The sequence below is a fragment of the Pelobates fuscus genome, chromosome 8, assembly GCF_036172605.1.
Source record: "Pelobates fuscus isolate aPelFus1 chromosome 8, aPelFus1.pri, whole genome shotgun sequence".
Taxonomy (NCBI): domain Eukaryota; kingdom Metazoa; phylum Chordata; class Amphibia; order Anura; family Pelobatidae; genus Pelobates; species Pelobates fuscus.
In genome coordinates this window covers 176,716,323-176,741,144 of record NC_086324.1, presented here as the reverse complement: position 1 = coordinate 176,741,144, position 24,822 = coordinate 176,716,323, and the positions used below count along the sequence as shown (strand labels likewise).

Below are 24,822 nucleotides of genomic sequence, written 5' to 3'. Positions count from 1 at the left end.
TTCTCTCTGCATGCTGGCGTATTTAGTACAGATTCTCAGATTCTGTATGGCAGATGATAATTAACCAAATGCATCCAGGAAGATGCTCATTCACACATTTTCATTTACTTACTATTTTCAGTTAAAAAAAACCTTGGTGCTAGGGATGGGGCCTGAGAAATATTAAAATAGGGGGATACTTTACATTTTAACAAGGTTTACCTAGCAATGCTGATGGGTGGGTACTTAATAGTTATAAAAAGTGGGGACACCTAGTGTCCTCTCCCCCAGCCCTAACCAATGCCAGTGGGTGTGGGCCTTTACTGCTGTATAGATGGGGCATATTGTTCCCTCCACGTGCTTCCATCTATGCTGATGAGAGGGTGCCCTAATATGTATTGTTTAACCTACTGTCCCCTACCCTCGCCCATGTTGGCAGGTGGAGCCCCTAATATGTATGGGAGGGGCTACTGTTCCAGCTATCTGGTGGGTGGAGGGCCCTCCTCGGACTCCAATCATGCCAGGTTGGTGAGGGCCACAGTGGGTGTGGACCCTAATATGTATGTGTCCTTGTGTCCTCTACCCCTACCCCCACCCATGGCGGTGGATGGGGCCCCTAATATGTTTTATAAGGGGGTCTCGAGACTTGGCTGTCAGTGCACTCTGATTGGTTGGATTACTAGCTTTTAATTTCTAATGGTATAATAAGTATAATTTTAGTTTTTTACAGGTTTTAGATTTTTGCCCACCTCCTCACTAATTTAGGTGGGTGCCAAGGGAGGGGATACTTGGCCCTCCTTACATATATTAGGGCAGCCACCCACCGGCATGGATGCGAGTTTGGGGAGGGGACATTAGGACTTTCTCCATTTTATAACTATTAAGGCCCCCACAGTCAACATGGGTGGGGACCAGGGAAGATGATGTAAGGTTCCCCCCTTAAAATTTGAAGAAGTCCCCACCCGATGTTTGCGGGTAGGGGCATGGGGGGACTATGTCCACCCTGTTATTTCACTGGGTGGACATAGTCCCCCCCAGAGACTGAGCACCAAGGCCGGCCCAGTCGCCCAGTCGTTAGTTTACTTGTTTAGCAGACATGCCCCCACCTGTCTTACTGCAGATAGGGGTATATTGATGTAAAATACCTTCTTTCAAGTCGCCGCTTGCTATATGGCACACAAATCATGGAAATGTGTTACAGTTATATTTTATAATGTTTTGTAAACATCATTTTACTGTATTTATTTTTTTTTATAGCTGTAGCGTTACTGGGATTAGTGAATTTTGAGCAGCGAGTGGGAAATAAAGCAGAGAAATAAATTCATGAAAAACAAAAACCTAATAATGTTTAACCCCTTAAGGACCAAACTTCTGGAATAAAAGGGAATCATGACATGTCACACATGTCATGTGTCCTTAAGGGGTTAATGAAATACGTAAGAAGTAAAAGAGAGTCCACCATAATACACAAACACACAATGAGGTGGTTAGTAATACACAAACACACAATGAGGTGGTTAGTGATGCACAAACACACAATCAGGTGGTTAGTGATGCACAAACACACAATCAGGTGGTTAGTAATGCACAAACACACAATCAGGTGGTTAGTAATGCACAAACACACAATCAGGTGGTTAGTGATGCACAAACACACAATCAGGTGGTTAGTGATGCAGTGATCTAATATGAGGATTTACATTATCGTGCATGTTGATTCTTCTCCCACTACTTTTCCCTGAAGATTCGATCCTTCATGTCCATCTGCAACTTGAAACTTTCTGTAACTCAGATGTGGACGTGAATTACTTAATCTCTCCATTTCCTCTTCATATTCTCTCTTTTTCTTCTCATCGTCAGCATCCTTTATGTATTTAATAACACATTTCATCCTTTCGCCCCTTTCATGTTCCCGATTCCTCTCCTTTTCCATACAGAAATCAACGTTCTTTAGAACTTGACAGAGAAGTTCCTGAATTTCTTCATGTTTTCCTAGAATTCTCTGATGATCGTTTTCTGTGTAATTTTCAATGGCGTAGATCTTATCGAATCCCATGTCTTGGAAGGTTGTGCGCAGTGCGGTCAGACCACCGTAGGATTTATGTGTCAGGACGATAATGGGGCTGATCCCTAAGATGACAAACGAGAAGTAAATGGATAAATAGAAAAAGGGGCAAAGTACGGAAAGAAAAGTTGGTAAGAAGACATTTGTACATTTATAGTTTGATTCAATCTACATTTCTGTCTCTGTTTGTTAATAAAATGATGATTAGTCTTTTAACGTCTTTGGATTGAAAACTACCCCATTGGAATGACACCACCCTTAACTGATCCAACATGTTAATCTTTCACTCTCGACAGCAAAACTGTAACCGGTAACCTGCAACCGAGCCTCTGACAAAAAAATGAAACCACACAGCCGTAAAGCATAGCCCCCCACCCCCGGGCCTCTAATCCTGCCAGTGCTTTAAATGGAAAATTTGGGAGAGGCAGAGATATCTCAGCCACCTCCTAATACTAACATCACAGGAGAAGTTCCATTGCCCCAGGATTTCCTTCAAAAGACAGACATTTAGAGGCTCTTTAATAGTTCATATTTTTAACACAGCATCTAGACGATGCATTATTTGTGCATTTTACAGCCATTCTGTCGTTCTATTTAATTAACCTTAAATCGGTATTTTTTAAGGTAACAAAATATAAAATAAGTCATGTATAAACATAGTGGGCACTGGATGGAATTAAGCAATAAAATTACCTACCTGCAAATCCCCCAATACATACAGACACTAATGTTGGATAAACCAGGCCACAGCGTTTATTAAACGTTTATTATAAATATTGCATAATACATCCATCTTTAATCATACATTTTATAAATATAACAAACATATCAATACAATTAACACATAAATAATACATAGTGTCAGACAGTATATAACCTAATTAAATATTAATAAAAAACGTCATTGCCAACCTAACTGACCAATTGCAGATGATCACAACCCCAAAAGGCTCTCACCTCCCCCCTCGTCTACCATTATTCCCTTTTAACCTTTTAATGCTCACCAGTAGCCGGATTTTAGCTGAGTGTGGCACATTCAAATTGGTAACTTCGCAGTTCACCATAAATGACAGGAGAGGTTGAGACCCAACCCTTATCCACGCTATCAGTCTTAAATTGTCTCCCAACCTAATTGGCAAGGGCACGCCCCCAGCCTGACATGATGAACAAACCAGGGCCCAGTGGCACTGGGTAAGGTAGGCTAACTAGGGATGGTAGGCTAACTAGTTACCATAGAAACATAGAAACATAGAATGTGACGGCAGATAAGAACCATTCGGCCCATCTAGTCTGCCCAATTTTCTAAATACTTTCATTAGTCCCTGGCCTTATCTTATAGTTAGGATAGCCTTATGCCTATTCCACGCATGCTTAAACTCCTTTACTGTGTTAACCTCTACCACTTCAGCTGGAAGGCTATTCCATGCATCCACTACCCTCTCAGTAAAGTAATACTTTCTGATATTATTTTTAAACCTTTGTCCCTCTAATTTAAGACTATGTCCTCTTGTTGTGGTAGTTTTTCTTCTTTTAAATATAGTCTCCTCCTTTACTGTGTTGATTCCCTTTATGTATTTAAATGTTTCTATCATTCCCCCCTGTCTCGTCTTTCCACCAAGCTATACATGTTAAGATCCTTTAACCTTTCCTGGTAAGTTTTATCCTGCAATCCATGAACCAGTTTAGTAGCCCTTCTCTGAACTCTCTCTAAGGTATCAATATCCTTCTGGAGATACGGTTTCCAGTACTGCGCACAATACTCCAAGTGAGGTCTCACCAGTGTTCTGTACATGAGCACCTCCTTACCACCCATTCATATCAGACAAAGCACTCCCACACACATACCAGCCAATCACAGATCATCCATACCCACACTCATACATGTCCCTTGTCCACTAAGCTGTGCTATCTCCCTCGAGACTGGATGGACACTGCACCATCAGATATATTTACCTGTCAGTACTCTCGCCGTGTTCAGTAATTCTTTATACATTTCAATCTCCTGTTTGGGAATCATATTCTTTACACTGAAAAAACAAAACAAAAACATTGATTCCTTGCATATTAAATTCAATTCGGATTTGACATAAAAAAAAAAAATTGTTTATATAAGTCAGTAGTTGTTTATACATAATGTCCTCTCAGGTATAAACAAGTCCGGGAGAACTTACGGCTGAAAATGTACCAAAGCAATTGTTCGTTTAATTATGGATTACTTATTATAAACCAGGAATTGATTTTATTTTACTACGTTAAAAGTCAGAATTGTGTTTTTTAATATGTGCAGTGTATGAAAATGTAATACTCTAGCATGTTCTGATATGTGCCGTCAATACGTCTCACAGCAGCCATTCAGTCTGAAGAAAGTCTAACTTTGGTTTATGGGATGTTCAGGGCGTTGGGTGAAAAGGACATTTGAGTTTCATCTTAAATCATTTCTCAGCAAAAGCAACATATCTATGTTTCTTCCGTGTCTCCACTAAAGCGGAATCTGGTCATGTACACATCTGGATTGTTGAAGGTTTAGGAGGACTAGATGAGAACTAATTTAAGAAACTCTGATCAAGACTATTCATGGGGTAACGTTTATCACTAACATGTTGATTGAAAATACTGGAACTGGGGCTGGTTTACAAGGTTCACATGACCTTCTTAATGGCCCCCAGCTCGCTCACCCTTGTGTGGTGAGGGAGTATAAAGGGATTAAAAATGAATTACCCGCTGACATCCTCCACTCCCATCCCATCTTCTATGAGGTACAAGTTAAAGCAAATGATGACTGGTATGAGTGTTCCTTTTATAAAGTGCCAACATTTTCTGCATAAGTGGGGGCATACAGACACTGCAATATAGAGACACAGCGAGTACTGTTCTTTGTAAAATATTTATACAAAATCCTTGGATGAGTGTGAAGAAATGGCTCTATTATCCGGTATTTCTGCATATTTCTTGCTTTTTCTGTTTATTTTCATTCGGCAGATGGGACTGCCGAACAAAGACCACCCCTGGCTCACTTAACTTCGTACTGCCGAACGCCACGTGGCAGAGAAAACCGCGGCCATCTTTTTTTCGGGACTTGGTCGTCGAGTGTCTGGAACTAAAATCGGACACTCGACTTCCCAAACACCAGTCTCAATCATACAAACGCTGGAACTATAAATACCGATTAGCTAGAAGAGCGCTATTCGGTACAAATGTGCACACGAATGAGGGGAACAATCGCTGCTAGGAGCCAGGGGAATCCATTCGGTACTTTTATTCGTTTTCCCCCTTTTTCTAAAGTGACCGGCAAAACCACACGAACCTCTGGAACTATTTTGGGCAGCCCTCCCACGATGAACCGGTCACAAAGGACTTCCATGGTTTTTGCGAACCCCTGAACCGATCTGGGTGAAATTTGGATATGTTGGTCACCCAGATCGGGGCTATCAGGGGACATAGGATTTGTGGGGATACCCCCCTGTATAAAGGGGTGTTCCAGAAATTGGGGAAAACAGTGATTTTTCAGCCTGGAGATAATTAGGTTGTTACTGTATCAGACCTGATTATCTCCAGGACTCGGGGAGGGAACTACCTGTTTGTGTTGGGTGTGTTTTATATTTTTAATGTACAGGATTGGATAAATGTTACTCCTCCCTGTGGGATGTCCCCTTGCATGGGGACCTGCATAAAAAGCCATGTATGTGAATAAAACCTAGTTCTACTTGTATCCTGATCCTGGACTCTGACTGTTATTTGGAATTCGTATGCTTCACCAAGGGAATTATCTTGTGAAGCTGTTTGTATTTCGTATGGATTTCGTTTCCTGTAACTACCGAACAGAGGTCTCTCTACACTAGACTCTGACATTTCGGGAGGAAACTACCGAAAGAGGTTTGGCTAGACTTGGTTTCCTTACAATGAGTTTTAGATCTTTTTTTTTTTCAATTCTTTATTTATATATCGACAGGTATTCAGTACGACATTTAAGTTGGCTTACGCAGAAGCCTAGTCATCTGCTTTTGCTCAAGTGGTGTGACAGAAAGGAAGGTTAGGTTAGTAGCGTACATAACATATATTGATGGTATCATTCAATTGGCTTGCGCAGACGCCTTCGTTGCGGTTTGTTTGCGTTGCCTGTCATGGCTTTTTTTTATTTTTTATTATTATATATATAGATTCTTTATTTTGCAGTGTCAAGTTTTCACCGGGGGGGGGGGGGGGGGGGGGGGGATACAGGCAAAAAACTCGGGAGTGGGGTTAGAGTTACAGAGTTTGTATATCATGGTTATATAGTGTGTTACAGATATTGCGTTGTAATGTCTTGTCGTCTTTGGGTACTTTAGCAATCGTTAGCTTACGTGGTATTTGGTTTTTCGTTTCGTCTGTTGCTGTTGTAGCTCTAAGGGTTGGGGGGGTAAAAAACTGGGTTGTGGGGGGAGTGAGGGGGGGCGAAGGGGTTCCCTGTCTGGTGGTGTTGCCGGGGAGTTTTGAGTCTGGTCTTCTGCGGTTACGTATCGTATCTGTCTTAGCGGTTTTGTGTTGCATCGTAATTGTTCTTGTTGGGTGTGGAGGACAGGGTGTGAGGTGGGGTTGTCGTGCGTGCTTCCGTTCGTGTGTAATGTCGGGTGAGTGCGTCTAACCGTCGCTAATGGCTATTTGTCCTGGGGTGGTGATCGGGGTTTGGTACTGTGGGCCGATCGTGTGCGTGTTTGGGGTTGTTCTGGGGTGTGAAGTTAGTCGTGGTGGGTGTTTTGCGTGGGGTTCTGGTTTTAGTTGGAGGGGTTAGGTGTTAAGTGTGGGGGCGCGGTGCGTGCACCTGTCTTGCCAGTGTCTGTTTGGGTTGGGCCCCTCCATATTGGGGTTGTTAATATCTTCATATCTAGGCAGGAAGGGGGTGTTTGTGGGTCTGTCTGTTTGTTATATGTTGTATGTCAGGCTGGTGTCTGTGGTATGTTGACTGTTGGATTGTTGTCTTGTGTTGCCTGTGTGATTGTGTGGGGGGAGGTGTAGTTGAGGTGGGGGTGAGAGAAGGGAGGGGGGAAAGGAAAGAAAGAGAGAGAGAGAGAGAGAGAGAGAGAGAGAGAGAGAGAGAGAGAGAGAGAGAGAGAAAAAAATTTGAAGAGGAAGATTGGGTGTTTTCTCCTTTCTCGTTTCTCCCTTTTTTTTTCCCGTTTCCCTTTTTCTTTTTTTTTGGGGGGGGGGAGGGGTGTTTGGGTGGCGGGGGTTATGTGTTAAGGAGGTTATGGCATTATTGCCGCTCTCATTATCCAAGGGTCCCATATCTTGTGGAAAGAGTTAGTCGTGTCGTGGATCAGGGCTGATAGTCTGTCCATTTCTGCAACCTCCTCTATTCGCTGGTGGACTTTCGGGCGTGGAGGGGGTAGTGTTGCTGCCCCAGTGTCTGGCTATGGTTCTACGTGTGGCGAGTGCCACCCGGGCTGTGAGTTTGTTTTGGGCACGTGTTAGAGAGTCGTGTGGTTTTGAGAGGAGCCATATCCAGGGATCTAGCGGAATGTTGCTGTGGAGTACTCCGTTTATCATATGGGCTGTTTCTCTCCAAAGTGGGGCGATTTGGGGACATTCCCACCAGAGGTGGAGGTATGTGCCTTGTTCCCCACATCCTTTCCAGCAGCGGTCTGAGGTGGAGAAACGCATTTGTTTCAGTCTCAGGGGGGTAATGTACCATCGGAACATGGTCTTGTAAGCTTTTTCCTTGTGTGTAACGCAGATTGTGAGTGAGGCTGTGGCGTCCCATATGTCTTTCCAGTCTGAGGGGTCTTCCGGTTGTCCTATGTCTCTTTCCCAAGCCGCTGTGTACGAAAGGGCCTCGTGGGAGGTGGAGTTGTGGAGTATTCCATATATGATGGATATCTGCCCCTTTTGTATTGGGGTGTGCATGCACATCCTTTCAAAGGCCATGGTTGGTGTGGTGGCCGCTTGGTGGTTGGAAGGTTGGGACAAGAAGCTTCTGATTTGTAAAAAGCAAAAGTGGTCGAACGTGGTGAATGGTGTGCTGTTCGGAAGTTCCAGGAAGGGGAGAAGCTGTGGCCCCTTGAAAAAGTGGTAAAATCTGACCAGTTTGTTGTCTTCGAATCGTGCAAAATCTTTTGGGGTCATTCCTGGTTCGAATTGGGTGTTGCGTAGTAGTCAATGGGGATGGGGAGTTGATTATGTTATGTTTGCGAGTGGTCCGATCCCATAGTTGCATGGAGTGTGTTAGTGCTGGGGTTGTAGGGGGGGTCTGCGGTCTGTCTTGTTTTGGTAGCCATAAAAGTAGGGAGGGGAGGTCTCGACCGAGTAGATCATGTTCCAGGTCTACCCAGATCTTGTGCCCCGCAGGGGCGTGTAGGTTCTGAATTTGTGCGAGCTGGGCCCCTTGGTGGTAGTCCCAGAAGTTGGGGAGGCCTAGGCCCCTCATCTTGTGTGGTACATACAGTGTTGCTCTCTTTACCCTTGCTTTTTTCCCCGCCCATATGAATTTGTCAATGCTTTTTTCCCCGCCCATATGAATTTGTCAATACGGGTCTGTAATGTTTTGAAGTCTGCTTTGGATATGGGTATAGGCAGGGCCTGAAAGAGATATAGGAAGCGCGGGAGGAGGTTCATTTTTATAGATGCCAGGCAGCCCAGCCATGAGATGGAGAGGTGTTGCCAGGTCTCTAGGTCTTGTGTCGCTTTAGTTAGTAGTGTGAGGTAGTTAAGTTGATACGTCAAGTGTAATTCCGCCGGTAATCGCGTTCCTAGATACTGTATGGATTGCAGTTCGTATCGGAACGGGTGTTCTGATTTGAGTGTCGCTAGTGTGTCGGTTGGGATGTGGATTGGTAGAGCTTCTGTTTTTCTAAGGTTTAATTTGTAACCCGACACTGTTGCGTAATCCTCTAGGAGGGCCAGTAGTGGGGGGAGGGATGTTGTGGGTTCTGTCAGTATCAGCAGTAGGTCGTCCGCGTAGGCTGCTACTTTGTATTCTTCGCCCCCGTGTTTGGCTACGTTCTGTCGGATTGTCTGTAGGAGGGGTTCCAGGGAGAGGGCGAAGAGAAGGGGGGAGAGGGGGCAGCCTTGTCGTGTGCCGTTGTGGATCGTAAAGGTGGGAGGTTGGGCGTTCGGGATAAGAAGATTTGCTGTGGGTTGGGAATATAGTCCTTTGATCATTTCTATGAAAGTCACAGGGAAGCCCATTTTGTCGAGGGTTGCGAATAGGTAGGGCCATAGGATGCGGTCGAATGCCTTCTCGGCGTCAAGGGAGAGGAAGAGTGTGGGGTGTCTGCGGCTGTTTGCTAGCCAGATGAGGTTGAACGTTCTCCTGGTGTTGTCGCATGCTTGGCGGTATGGGATGAAGCCTACCCGATCCGGGAGTATCAGTTTTGGGAGGAATGGGTGTAATCAGTTGGCTAGTAATTTCGTGAGGATTTTGATGTCGGTGTTGAGTAGTGAGATTGGTCTGTAGTGGCCTGGGTCTTGGTGGTCTTTGTCGGGTTTCGATATTAGGCAGATGTTTGCCCTTAACATGTCTGGGGGGGGTGGGTCGCCGTCCATGATGGAGGTGAATAGTGTTAGTGTCAGGATCGGGACAGGGATCCAACACGCAGAGTACAAACAGGTACAGGGTACGTATACCGGACCTTAGAATGGCCGGACTAACGTAAGAGTAGTAAAGAATGGTCTAGAGACAAGCCGAGGTCGAGGGAACGAGAGAGCAGGTAAACGAGAGACAAGCCGAGTCAAAGGGTAATAGAGGTAAACGAGGTAGAACAGACAAGCCGGGTCAAAACCAAAGAAACTAACAGCATACAAGAGCACTGAGTGACTAGACAAGCTAGAACCACGACAGGGCAATGAACAAACGTAGAAAGGCCTCTTTTATACCCTGATCTAAACAGGTAATCACGCCCCCGACGAATCCTCATTCGTGCTTGGGGCTTGATTGACAGATCGGGTTGGGTTGTCGTCATGACGTCGGCTACTGAACGCCGCGTCATAAAAGGAAGTGGATCCCTCGCGGCCGGCGTGTAAACGACCGAGGGAACCGCGAGGAACGAGTGATTCAACCCTTTTGCGAGGAAGAACGTCCAAGTGTCTCACCTCCACAGAGGTAGAGACGGCAGGTACCCTGACAGTTAGGAGGTGCAGAAGGAGTTCCGTTGGGTAAGTTTTGTAGTAGAGGCCGGAGTAGTCGTCGGGGCCCGGACATTTGTTCGGTTTCAGGGATTTTATAGCTTGTGCAATCTCCTCGGTGGTGATTGGTGTGTTGAGTGTTTGACGTCCCTCGTCTGTTAGTGAGGGCATAGGGATGAGTTCCAGGAACGCCTCTATTTTCATTCTCGTTGTGGTGGGGTTCTGTCATGTTTCAGGGGCGTGATCGTAGAGCGAGGCATAGTATTTCTGAAAGGCGTTCGCGATTTGATGTGGTAGCGTGTGCAGCTGTCCGTCGGGTGTTTTTATTCGGGTTATGTGTTTGGCTCTCTGTCTCCGGTGTAGTCTGTGGGCTAGTAATGTGTCTGCCTTGTTTGATTTTTCGTAGAACATTTGCCTCGTCCATTGGAGTGCTTTTTTAGAGTCTTGTGCCATGAATTTTTGTATGTTATGTCTATGTGTTTGCAGTTGGGCTGTCAGGGTAGGGGTAGGGTTCGTTTTGTGCAGGAGTTCCGAGGGCTCTGAGGGCTGTGAGGTGTAATTCGAGTTCCGCTAGTTGTTTCTTTTTATGTGCTGTGGCCGCTGCAATTAGTTTGCCTCTAATGACGGCTTTATGGGCCGCCCATAGAGTGCCTGCCGAGGTTACTGAGTCTTTGTTGAGGTCAAAGTAGGTAGTGATGTCCTGTCGGATGGCTTCCTTGATGGTTGTGGTGTGGAGGTGAGTTGGATTGAGTCTCCAGGACCATACTTTGGTGGTGTTTGGGATGGTGAATTGAAGGAGGATCTCTGCGTGGTCTGACCATGTGATCGATCCTATCGATGCTTGTGTTATATGGGGGAGTAGGGAGGGGGAAATGAGGAACATGTCAATGCATGAGTACGAGGAGTGGGGGTGTGAGAAGAAGGTGAAGTCTGCAGTGGTGGGGTGTAGTGTTCTCCACGTGTCTACTAGTTGCGTTCGCGTGACAAATGCTTGTAGCAACTTGTCTGTGCGTGTTATTGGTGAGGGTCTTGTACCTAGGGTGTGGGCTCGCCTCCTATCTACGTCCGGGGACAGGGTTGCATTGTAGTCCCCTCCTATGATCATATGGTGCGATGGGAAGACTCGGAGGTGGGTCTGGAAGGCGTCCCAGAAGTTGGAGTCTGGGAGGGTAGGGACATAGATGGAGGATATTGCGTACCTGTGGGGTCCTATGTGTCCCGACAGGGTTATGTATCGGCCCTGTGGGTCTGCCACTGTGCGTGTAAATTTGAGAGGGCAGGAGTTGCGGACCATGACGGCTACACCGTTTTTCTTTTCGGTTGGGGAGTTTGCTAGGTGGCATTCCCTGTAGTGTCTATTGAGGAGGGGGAATGCTCTGGAATGTTCATAATGCGTCTCCTGGAGTAGGATAATGTCGGCCGCGGAGCGGTTCGCCCAGCGGATGAGTTTTAGATCTTAATGGAGTATGTTTAATGGAGTGAAAATGTGGGGTGCATATAAATATGTTTCATTTGGAAGTTGGTTAAAATGTAGTTAGGGACAATGTCAGGCAGCTGGTGAATCGAGCTGTAAAATAAGCTGAATGTGAGGTAGATTAATGTCTGCAGTGCAGATCTTGGAGATACCCTGAGAGAAATGGCATTAGGGAGAGGGGGAGGCAGGTGTATGGGACTGAGAAACTCTCCTGGTAAATCTGAGCAAATTAAATTAAGTTTTTGTATGTAAATAAATAACTTTTGACTAAACTGTGAGCTTCGATGAGATGCAAGTTTGGAGAAAATATATATTTTAGATGCATTGTAGATTTTTATTTTTTTCCATGTCACTTGTCATCTCACCACATCTCAATGCTATATGAATAGGCCCTACTCTATATATTATATAATAATAATTATAATAATAACACTTCCATTCTCCATGCTTGGCATCATGGATGGATATTTGTAAGGTATGAATTGATCTAAAACTTAATTGAACACTCCAACATCTTGACCATTTTCAGCAACCCCTCCTAAAGCACGTCTTGCTTTTGTCATTTAATAAATGAGGGTATCATATTGTGACGGAACGCCGTCACTGAGTACCATGCCCGCATGTGCCCACCCGCTTGCCCACTTATTGTTTTCAACAAATCACCAAAGTTAAACTGTTATTCAGTTTCATGAATGAAATCTTTTGGATATGATATGGAAACACAAGGGTTTATTTTTGTTCTTGAATGCTAATGGTCATAAACATACCAAAGGACTTCCTATCTGAGAGGCAATCAAGACATATGGTCCAAGCTCAATTGACCCTTATGGAATATTAAAATGTGCTTGTGGGGTTTTTGGAACTATTGCAGATTTTTTTGTACCAGATGGATAATTAAATTAAATAGGTTTCCTCACACAATTATCTCTCAGGTACAGAGGATCTTGGGATTGAAACCCCTGTTGTATTGTGTTGGAGACCCCTTGTAGGGATCTGTGCATAAAAGCTATGTGTGACCAAATAAAGTTCAGTTCAGTTGTACTCCCATAGCTATGTGTTGTCTAGTTACTGGGAGGGGAAAGGGCTGTAATCACTGCCGTCCTGTCACGACTAGTAATGTGGTCCAGCACGCAGAAACTATGTAAACATATACATAAGTAAGAAAAGGAAAAATAACAGGATAGAGCGTAAACCGGACCTTAGAATGGCCGGACTAATACGCTAGAGACAGAGAATGGTCAAAGGGAAAGCCGAGGTCAAGGAAGCCAGAAAATACTCAATACCGATAAAACAAGCCAAGTCAGGGAAACCAGAGATCAGAATAACCAGGGAAACGCCAAGGATCAGGATACCAGGAAATCAGAAACACGAAAATAGCACTTTCAGGAAACCAGGAAACTGAAACCACGACATGGCAAAGTACTGGGGTGAATTAGGGGTTTAAATACCCCTCTCTAAGCTATGATTGGTCAGAGGGCGACCTCTGACCCCAGAACGTGCGTGTGCGTTGACGTCGTGACGTCACGCACATGTTAGTATAATTCTCGGGGGCGGGGCTATCCATAGACGCGACCACGTGGTCGGCGCCATATTGGATTCGGGCGTGATGCCCGGAAGAACTACGTGCGCGGTTCCCGGCTCGCCGACGAGCAGGTAAGCTCGTGTAGTCGGTGCGGTCGTGCCGGTCGGGCACGACCGTGAGGCTCGGCGGGCCGGTGACCGCAACACGTCCAATCCCTGGGAGGAAATAGAGCTAGTTCCTTCTCCTGCTCCAGATAGAAAGCGGTCCTTAGCAGAGGTACCCAGCCGGGGTACAGGGAGCTCCGCTACACATATACCGCGCTAGTTTTGGTAGGGGCATCAATGTTTGGCATTATTACAAGCCATCTCCATCTCCCCAGCCCAACCCTTCTTATGTATAATACTTCCCCCAAATAAACCAGGAACTTGTCTCACCTGTGCACGTAGATTGGAAAAATAAAATCGGTATAATTGGGGTTTATACTTTCGTCCATCAGTCGGTCAATATTCTTTGCAAAATCTTCACACCATTCTACCTCCTCGTTCAGGGGTAATAAATTACCTGGGAATGTATAGTGGGAGGGAGTTTGAGTCATTTATAGAATCCATAAACATATTAAAATAAATCAGGTCAGCCATGTCTAAGCAGCAAAAAGTATTCAGTCCAAATCACCCTGTAAAGTGAACGTGGCTGGGAATTCAAAGCCAATTTCAAATTTTAGATGAAAAAAAATTAAACCAGAAGCTGAGAGCATTTTTTTCAATTTAGCTATTTTGGCCTTAAATTTGAAAATCATTTTAAATTCCTAACAATGCTCCGTTTAGTGAATAACCCTGTCATTCTATTCCGGTATGGATTTACTACATTTGTCTTTTTTTTTTTTTTATAAATCTTTCTTTTATTTAAGGCATATGGGATGGGGTACAGAATAAAAACAGGGGAAATGTATGCATAGTTACAACATGGGGTTAAAACACCGGTAGCATTAATACAACACATTTCCGAGGTAGTGATGCCTCATTTTTTAATTTTTGTTGTTTAACAAAAGCGATACCACAGTAGTTGTAAGTTAACAAAGGTAGCGTAGCCTAGTGCTAATATTGTTAAGTAAACTTGTGACACGTACATAACTGCAGCGTGGCTTTGTCGATGCGTTGCGTCTGCTATTCTCGTGGCAGCAGCATTAGCGTAGGAGTAGTGTACTGGTTGTTTAATCAAGCTAGTGTATATAGTCCATGTGAGTCTCCCTATTGTACAAAAGTCTAGCGGCTGAGCCACACCAGCCTAGGCTGGCATATGTGAACCAGATAAAAACAGGTTAAGTACAGTTGTAAGAAAAAGTATGTGAACCCTTTGGAATGATCTGGATTTCTGCACAAATTGGTCATAAAATGTGATCTGATCATCATCTAAGTCACAACAATAGACAATCACAGTCTGCTTAAACTAACAACACACAAAGAATGAAATGTTGCCATGTTTTTATTGAACACACCATGTAAACATTCACAGTGAGGGTGGAAAAAGTATGTGAACCCCTAGACTAATGACATCTCCAAGAGCTAGTTGGACAGTTAGGTCTGCAGGGTTATAGTCATTCTTAGTTTCAGTCCATTTTGTTTAGCCTATGCCAGCTCTGAGGGCTTGACAGGTGGGCCATGTATAGTGGCAGGGTTGATGCCTCGGTAAGACGTCATCTCCAGTAGGCCCATGTCCGCTGCAGGTGGGAAGCCGTGTTAACATTGTGGGTGTCAGTACTTGGAGAGTATGTTGTATATGGGAGAAGTGCGAGGGCGGCATGCCCCCGCTCTGGCCCCAGGTTCTGTGTGGGGTCTGCATCTTGTCGCCACAAACTCGGCTGCCTCTAGAGGCCAAGTTTTTCCATGCAATGGCGGTCAGGCTTCCGGCGATGTGGCCGATACTGAGGAGTTAGCCTACTGGTGACCCTCTGCCCGGGTGGGCGGTCGGTGATCGACATTGGCGCATATGGGTATGTATTGCCCGGAGCAGACCCGCTCCGCCTCCTCTTCCCCAGGCAGCCGTGCTGTACCTCTGTGTTTCATAGGGGGCTTTGCGAAGAGTCGGTCCAGTTTTTCTATAAATTGCTGGAATATCAAATCCAGGCTTGTGGGTTGTGTGGGTACAGATTGCAGAGAGTACGGGCCTTCTGCCATACTGCTGAGCCCAGAGTATGCAGAGCCCAGGCCTGAGTGGGCAGGTGCAGTCTGTGCAGCCGTGTGTGTGTCGCTTTGGTGGGGACCGGGATAACCCCCACCGGTCCATAGGGGGATTACGGAGGTTCCAACTTTGCCTTGCCGTGTGTATCAGCAGTGAGAGAGCGGCCGTCTCCCCGACCGCTGCCATGCTTGTAGGCCGTAATCCTGGGTGGATCCACTTGCGTGGTGTCATTATGCCGGTCTCAATGTCCCCTATCGCTTGGGAGCAACAAGATGTCGGATCACAGCCTCTGTTCATCGAGAATTGGCATTAGGTGAGTTTAGATGCGGAAGCAGCAGCGACATGCGTCTGCTCCACTCTGTAGTCAGGCCCCGCCCCCTACATTTTTCATTTTAACTCTTTTTAAACTGAGTCATTTTAAATAACATCGTTATTACTGGTATTTGCATTTATATAGCGCCACTGTATTCCGCAGCGTTTTACAATATTATAAAAGGGGAATTTAACAATGAATGAGATAATTACAAATTGTTAGAGTAACAATAGGCTGATGAGGACCCTGCTCAAATGAGCTTTCAGTCTAGAGGGGTGGGGTGTAAAACACAATAGGAAGGGCATTGACCAATACAGACATCAAATAAAGATGGTAACAGAAATAGGGGTGAGAGTGGAGTGTGGCCCTTTAGGAGAGAGCCAGAGGAAGGTTTGAGAGATAGAAGTTACTCTGGGAGGTAATAAACTTTTCTGAAAAGATGGGTTTTGAGGGACTTCTTAAAGTATTGAAGGCTAGGGAGAGTCTGACAGGGGTAGGCAGGCTATTCCAAGGAAAGGAGCCGCCCGTGAGAAGTCTTCCAGGCGTGTATTTGCAGTAAGGATGCGAGCAGCTGACAGGAGAAGGACACCAGTAGAGCGGAGAGACCGAGAGGGGGCATACCTATGAATTAATGAAGAAATGTAAGAGGGGCTAAAGTTGGTTAGAGCTCTATAGGTAAGGGTTAGTATTTTGAATTGACTCCTATAGGATACAGGAAGCCAATGTAAGGATCGACAGAGGGACGAGGTGTGAGAGGAACGACAGGAGAGAAAGATCAGCCTGGTGGCAGCATTCATTATAAATTGTAGCGGGGGCAGGACGGCTTCTGGGGAGACCAATTAGGTGTCATGGGTTTGTGGTGAATGGGCTCGGTACACAGAGATTTTATACGGACACAGTCACTGAATTAAAAGTTGTATTTTGAAAACAAATATAATGCAAAAGTCCCAATGCAAGAATAACGGTAAATAAAGCAATTCCTTCATAAGAGATAAAAGTCTTAAAGGAAAAATAAAGTCTTTACCAGAGTTTCAGCACTTGGCATACTGAAAGGCTTGATTGAAATTGTAGTTGAATTGCAGGAGATAAATCAAAGTTGAGACAGCATTGCAGGGGTTAAGCGAGGTTGAGACAGTGTGGCAGGGATTAACCAAGGTTGAAACAGCGTTGCAGGGGTTAACCATGGTTAAGACAGCATGGCAGGGGCTAACCAGCGCTGAGATAGTGTTGCAGGGGTTAACCAAGGTTAAGACAGCATGGCAGGGGTTAACCAACACTGAGACAGTGTTGCAGGGGTTAACCAAGGTTGAGACAGCGTGGCCGGGGTTAACTAAGGTTGAGACAGCATTGCAGGGGTTAACAAACATTGAGACAGTGTTGCTGGGGTTAACTAAGGTTGAAACAGCATTGTTGGGGTTAACCATGGTTGAGAGATCCTCTGGGTAATTGGTTGTCCACACCTCCCTACAGGGGTGTATTTGCCGCGAGGCAAACAAGGCATTTGCCTTGGGCGGCATTTTCCAGGGGGCGGCAAAAAAAGCCGCCCCCAAACGCCCAGGGCAAATGCCTTGTTAGCCTTGCGGCTAACAGACACCCTGGGCTGGTGGCTGCTGGGCGGGCGGCTGGCGAGGGAGCACTTCCTCTGAGCTATCTGCTCAGCTCCCTCGCGCGCCGCAGAGTGAGGCTGGGAGCCGGAATATGACGTCATATTCCGGCTCCGCCTCCCAGCATCACTCTGCGGCGCGCGAGGGAGCTGAGCAGATAGCTCAGAGGAAGTGCTCCCTCGCCAGCAACCAGCCCAGCAGCCAGCCCAGCAGCCCGACCGGCAGCCCCACTAGACCCCAGGGAGAGGGAGAACCCCCCCCCAGCATTCCCAAAGGTAAGGAGGCTGGGGGGGTAAATTAAAAAAAAAAAAAACGAGTTAATGTGAGTGAGTGTGTCTGTTAGTGTGTGTGTGTGTCTGTTAGTGTGTGAGTGTGTCTGTTAGTGTGTGTGTGTGTCTGACTGTGTGTGTCTGTTAGTGTGTGAGTGTGTCTGTTAGTGTGTGTGTGTGTGTGTGTCTGTTAGTGTGTGTGAGTGTGTCTGTTAGTGTGTGTGAGTGTGTCTGTTAGTGAGTGTGAGTGTGTCTGTTTGTCTGTTAGAGTGTGTCTGTTAGAGTGTGTGTGTGTCTGACTGTGTGTGTCTGTTAGTGTGTGTGAGTGTGTCTGTTAGTGAGTGTGTGAGTGTGTCTGTTAGCAGCTAACAGACACACTCACACACTCACTAACAGACACACTCACTAACAGACACACTCACACTCACTAACAGACACACTCATACACTCACACACACACACTGACAGATACGCATCCATTAGCTAACAGTTAGCTAATGGATGCGTATCTGTCAGTGTGTGTGTATTTAGAAGGCGGGGGAAGGGTTGGGGGGGGGGTGGGGGTGAGGGGGGCGCCTGAGTTTTGTCCTGCCTAGGGCAGCACAAAACCAGGATACACCCCTGCCTCCCTATGTAGGTGGGATGCTTTGTCTGTTTGTAGCTGAAAGCCATTAAAGGAGCACTATAGTGCCAGGAATACAAACTAATTTTCCTGGCACTATAGGGTCTTTAGGTCCCCCCCCCCCACCCTCAGGACCCCTCTAGGGGGCTGAAGGGATGCCTCACTCACCTTGCCTCACTCACCTTTCTCCAGTGCCGTGCTCTTTTGACGTCAGCGCTGAATGCGCATGCCACGCACGCATTCAATCAGTCCATAGGAAAGCATTACTCAATGCTTTCCTATGGACGTCAGCGTCTTCTCACTGTGATTTTCACACTGAGACTCGTGGAAGCTCCTCCAGCGGCTGTCAATGAGACAGCCACTAGAGGCTGGATTAACCCTCAGTGAAACATAGCAGTCTCTGAAACGGCTATGTTTTCAGCTGCAGGGTTAAAACTAGAGGGACCTGACACCCAGACCACTTCATTGAGCTGATGTGATCTGGGTGCCTATAGTGGTCCTTTAATCCATACACTGCTTCCAGGTAAACCAGCATGGAACCAATCCTGGGGCAGTGTGGGGTCCTGGCACATATTTTACTTGGTCCGTGACATTGGGAGAGAATGTCAGTAATCACATTGTTATATCATGAAAAATCTACATTTTGTGTATAATTTGGGCAATGTGTTTAAGGTGGAATGTGAGGTGGAATGGTGAGGCCAGGATCAAAGATAACAACAACACAGTGAGCTTGCAAGGATGATCTGATGCGTGTACCGTCATTGAGCAGGGCCCTCCTGTGCGTTCAACTTGTCTGGTCACAGTTACATGTGTGTTAGTCCACCCACTGTAAAGCGCTGCGGAATTTGTTGGTGATATAAAACTAATAATAATAATAATAACTTACAGGGAGAGCGAAAGAGGAGGATCAGCATTAGGAGGAGGAAAGACAAAGAGCCCAGTTTTAGAGAGATTGAGTTTCAGGAAGCGGGAGGACATCCAGTCAGAGATGGAAGAAAGGCAAGCAGTGACACGTTGCAGGACAGCGGGGGAGAGATCCGGGGAGGAGAGATATAGCTGGGTGTCATCAGCGTACAGGTGGTAGCAGAGTCCAAATAAATGAATAGGTCTACCTAGAGAGGCAGTATAACGAAAATAAAAGGGGGCAGAGCTTTGGTTGCAACACTTGTTAGCTCGGAGTCGTAACAAGGTGTAATGTAGGGCTGGTAATTATACACCATTGTCACAGGAACGATTTGCTATTTTCATTTTCATTCTTGCATTCTTGCTTAATGTTTACAAGGGAACAGCTTATGAGAAACCTTATTAATGGTCTTAAAACTGTAAAATCCATTCTCCCTCATGTCTTCACTTACTATTCATGTTTTATGTCACTAGAGAAAAATTAAAACAAAGGAAATAACTAACAGCTTTATATTCTAAACTGAGAATTCAAACGTAGCCGAAATGAAAGCTGACAGAGAATTTTCCAATTCGACTTTTTGACCTTAAATTTGAAAATGAGCGGGCGGGGCCGGGCCGCCGAGCCAAGCGGCAGCCATTCATGCCAGCTCCGGCTCTGAGCCACCGAAAAACTTAAAATGCAGACCGAGAGCCCACTAAAAGCCGGGGCACAACATGCCACCAGATGGGGAATAGCCCAGGAACACGGCGGTGTGTCATACGCCGCACCGGCAGCATACTCGGAGCACGGCCGACACACGAGGCCCATACACCCGAGCGGTAAGCAGAGGCAGCGGAATGAGGCGACAGCGGGTGAGACAGGGATATCGGCCCGGCCCCGCTTCCCCCCCCCCGGCCGGTGGGGGTGATCCCGGCCCATGAGTCCAACCTTCGGAGGCTGGAGAGGGAGGCCCACGCGGCACATTTCCCCTTCCCGCACAGAAACAAGATGGCTGACGCACATGCTGCAGGGGACCGCGCTGAGACACCTCGGCCCCCCCGGGTTGAAGGATCCCGCGGATGGACCCTCTGGGCGGCAAACTGGTAGGCGAGGAGCCGGCCTTAACCCCTGGATTTGGTGGTGGATCCAGGGGAAACAGCCCCCAGCTCTGTGAGCCCTGTGAGGCCGGGGCGTGTGGCCCCCCCTGGCGGACCGGTGGCCGGGGGGGCGCGGACCGGCGCCATGAACAGAGGGGGATTTGCCACGATGGGGGCGCAGGGAGGACTTGGCTGTGGACTACCTGCCCATCATCTATACCCTAAATCTATAAAGCCGTTATGCATATTCCCAGGAAAACGACAAAGCCAAATGGACAGTCGCCTCACACCGGGCGCTAAAACGCCATCTCCAGCGGAGTGGACTCTCCTTGACCGGTGTATAGTCGCCATATGGGCAGTCGGAATCCAGGACAACCAACCCACATACCTTACCCAATAATGCACTGACACTAGAGATATATGGGAAAAATTGTCCACAGCTTTATTAACAATTTCAACTAATAACCATTATAATAATATCATAATATAACATAACCAAATAATTTAACATGTAAACATGGGTCATTGCCCCCCATACTCTGCCCTTGCACCCGTATCCTTCTGTCAATATAAAAGGCAATGACCCCAATATAAATAAAACGTATATACAAATACATAACATATCAAATTATTCCCACATGAACCAATTTAAAGTGCCAAACCATTAATTAACCACGGCAGGGGTATACCCGGATACCCCTACCCCACCAGGTTCTGAGCCACCGACAGGACTCGAAACCTACCAACCACCAATGTCCACCATTTTCCAATTCCATCCGGTTCCTCCTGGGGAGCCTATTTCTTCTCCTTCAGCTCCCCATCCCGCCGCTGTGACAAAACGGGATACCCTTAAAAACAAAACCACAGGGAGGGTGGGCGGGACAAACTTAGCCAGGTAGGAATTAAAAGTGACTGTTATAAAATGGCTGCCTATTTAAATAGACAGCCCACTTACCCATAACTCCATTCCTATCTTCCTTCCTCCTAAGCCCGCCTCCTAACCCCTGTCAAGGCCCGTTTCCGCTAAGCTGTGCTTTTGCTCCATGGGGCTACATTCTTATCCTCAGAGGTTTTGGATAAAGATACGCCTGATTAATCTCTTGCGTGACAAGCTACTACAAAGCCACATCCAGTGGAGAGACTCACCAGTTATCATTTTTTCTTTTTGTCAAAAATCACTGCCAGTGATCCTACAACCTGTTATGTCTTGCTGACTCAGCCTGTAGCTAGTATAGCATGCCTTATCAAACTTACGTTTAACTCTTAACACGCTTAGTTATCCTAGCATGTTATGTTAAATAAGCGACTTGTATTAGCCTAAACCGTACTACAGCAGACACAGTATGCCTAACTATATCTAAATCAGCCTGTTGTTAATTTAGAATGCCTCAATATGCCTACTTACGCTAGCATGTTATGTTCTAAACGGTATTAATGATATTATTTACCAAGTTGACGATCTAGTGCAGTCTAAGCTAGTAACTTTAAATGTAACGAGCAAGCAACGCCGACTCATGTTTTGTTTCTACAACCAAATATAAAAATGTGCACTGCTCAAATGCCAATATTGCAATATGTTTATGCTAACGAACGCTATTGTGGCAGAGTAAGCTGTCTTGTATATCAATGCACTCAAAAATAAAGAATTAAAAAAAAAAAAAAAATATTTGAAAATCACTTCTAATTCTTCTTGAATTCACACTTTAGTCACGTATGTTATTAGATAAACATGCACACAGCCATATATATATATATATATGGCCCTCAGTCCCTCTGTTCCTGTGTGTCCAATTCATCTGGTTACAAATATGTGTTGGTTAGTCCACCCATTGTACAGCGCTACGGAACTTGTTGGTGCTTTATAAATAATAATAATAATATTAATAATAATAATATATATATATATATATATATATATACAAAAAAGTTAGCGATCTATAAAGTACGTGACTTACCGAGTTGAGCAAGAATCTCTCCTGACTCGCATTTGCTGAGCGTTGGACAGCCGCGGTTATCGACCATCGTTATGGCATCGGTGAGCTTATAAGGCACTCTCCTCGTGGTACAGCCACCATCTGTCGCACGTGCCTCGGCATGTTGTCTATAAACCCCGTCTAGAACAAACTTACAGGAGTTGATGAAGGAGGACTTGCCGTTACCCAGCAAACCGAACAGCTGCAGGAGGACTCGTTTATAGCCCTGATTCCCACGTTTACAGTTACTGAGACTGAAACTAGTCATGAACTCTCTGCGTTGCTGAGAATTCATCTGAGATACATTCATTTGCTGATAATTCTTATTTTTACCCTTATAAAAAAGGTAAATTGGGGGCGGGGCCGGGCCGCCGAGCTGAGCGGCCGCAGGAGAGCTCAGCTCCCGCACAACATGGCCCAAAAGACCCATTCCTCGGCTAATTTGGGATGGAAAAACTCACCACCTGAGGCCTGCGACCCACACGGGCTACCGGAGCCGAGGAGAGGCTTGCCGCGAGGGTTTTAGTCCCTCGGAGGAGAGACCCCTGCTACACCAGGCGGGGGCCTACCTGGCAGTGAGTGGAGTGGACGGCCGCCACTCCACTATCCTGCCCGACGGAGCCCGCACGGAACGCCGGCGGACCCGGTCCCGATCCCCCCCCCTCTGGACCGGGGGGGTGATCCCGGTCCTAGCCACAAAGCCATACCTGGAAGCTTCGCCCGATCACCGAGCACTGCGGGCCCAGGGCCCAACCCAAGATGGCGGAGATTGAGAGAGCGGGAGACAGACAGCAGTGTCCACTGCAGCATACAGGCACCTTGTGGCCTGGCACACGCACACACCGAGCAATGTATACCCTGCAGAGGCACCCAGAACCAGAAACCACTGGGAGCAAGGCGTTGGTAACCCGGCTTGTACTGAAGCAGGCCTGCAACCCAGCAAAATGCCAAGAGACACTCACCCTGAGACGCAATGCAATGCCCCGACGGCTCCAGGCATGAGAAACCAGCGCAACAGGCAGCCACATCGCCGCACAACACAGGAGCCCTGAGCCCACACACACTGGAAGAGGGCCACATTACCATGACCTGCTTACCGAGAAGCACTCCTTAAGATGGCCGCCGCACGCAAGCCATGTGCGCTACCTGCATAAAGGAGCTGATCGAGGAGACCATCTGACCATCAGCACAGCTTACCTTAGAGCCGACCACACGGAGACCGGCAGCAGTGAAAATGAAGAGAACGGGAACAAAACGGAGGAGCAAGTAACCTCTCCCAGCTGCACAAGCCAGCCCATAGATGAAGAGAAGGCAGTTAACTCCAGATATTCAGGGCTTGGGACACATTAACTTGCTGCTCCACCATAAGCAATAATTCTGCTAGCCTAGTTTCTCCCTCTGCTCGATTTATTGTGGGGGTGCAACCCAGTGGCTATTTTCTTATATTTCTTATATTTTATTCCATCCTGCATCCTATCTAACCGTATAATGCATTCATTGTTATGTTAAGCGACTGACAATAGTACTAAAGCGACTGATAACTGTAGTAAAGCGACTGATAACTGTAGTAAAGCGACTGATAACGGTAGTAAAGCGACTGATAACGGTAGTAAAGCGACTGATCACAGTACTGACGCGACTGATCACAGTAGTAAAGCGACTGACAATAGTAGTAAAGCGACTGAAAATTGAAAATAAACACTGACCAAGTTTTATTACAATGTAAATCCACTTTTAAAATACGTACTTAAGCTAAAAATATCAAACTCGTGACTTATCCTCTTGTACTTAAAAATTATACAATTGTGCTCTGTTCCTATATACCCCATTGTTACCTATGTTCTGAACCATGCAAGTGAACTGCCGTTGGGGCATCACATGCCTGTATGTTATCTTAAAATGCACTGCAAAAATAAAAAATTTAAAAAAAAAAAAAAAAAAAAAGGTAAATTATAAAACATATAATAAGCCAGAGAATGAAATGCTCCAACATTCTGCTAACGTTTAGATTCTCTACAGCCGAGAGACTTCCTGGAGGCAGAGAACTGAAACTAAAAAAGGGTTATGCGATGAATGGGGCGTATCCTGAACAAACTTCTGGCTGTATTAAAGGAACCAGCTCACTGTCACACTGCTCAAACATAAAGACCTGAAGGTCTAAGGATAATGCTTCATTTCTGGCTGTGCTTGACGTTTATTTGATGCACATCTGTACACGATGACAGAAAATTAATTAATCAAATCTATCTGAAGCACGAGAATACTTTGTAATCAGTGCGCTTGCCCTCTTTTTCTCTACCAGATTTCTTTGTGGCCAATTTTGGAAGGCAGGAGCACTCTAGTAGAACGGGCCTGCTACTTCTTTTAGTTTAGTGATTTATATTTAAAATTATATCTACAGTTTCTGGGGAAATTGTGTGAAGTGTTCTTGCCTCCACCAGTAGTCTACAACTGGAGTGGGCAGAATAACAGGGTGGAGTGGGCGGAGTAACTGTTGTGTGGTTGGAGTGGCTGGAGTAACTGTGGAAAGGTTGGAGTGTGGTTCACTCACTCTACATCAAGGGCAGAGAAGAGCATTCAAATCTTTCAAATCCCTCGGACATTCCACCAACTGCCAACAGGAACTAATAGATTCCAAATAGGGTAGAGAAGAGCTTTCAAATCCCTCGAACATTCCACCAACTGCCAACAGGAACTAATAGATTCCAAATAGGGCAGAGAAGAACTTTCAAATCCCTCGAACATT

The 24,822-nt window shown here is 46.0% G+C and overlaps 1 protein-coding gene across 1 annotated transcript; it reads right to left on the bottom strand.

Annotated features, from left to right (window-relative positions):
* Positions 1-1,675: 1,675 nt before the first annotated feature.
* LOC134571400 (uncharacterized) lies at positions 1,676-24,121 on the bottom strand. Its single transcript, XM_063429605.1, has 5 exons — positions 24,022-24,121; positions 22,059-22,422; positions 13,572-13,698; positions 3,998-4,071; positions 1,676-2,109 (listed from the first exon to the last, which is right to left on the bottom strand). The coding sequence occupies exons 1-5, from the start codon at positions 24,067-24,069 to the stop codon at positions 1,676-1,678; spliced, it is 1,047 nt and encodes a 348-aa protein (XP_063285675.1). The 5' UTR covers positions 24,070-24,121.
* Positions 24,122-24,822: the final 701 nt, after the last annotated feature.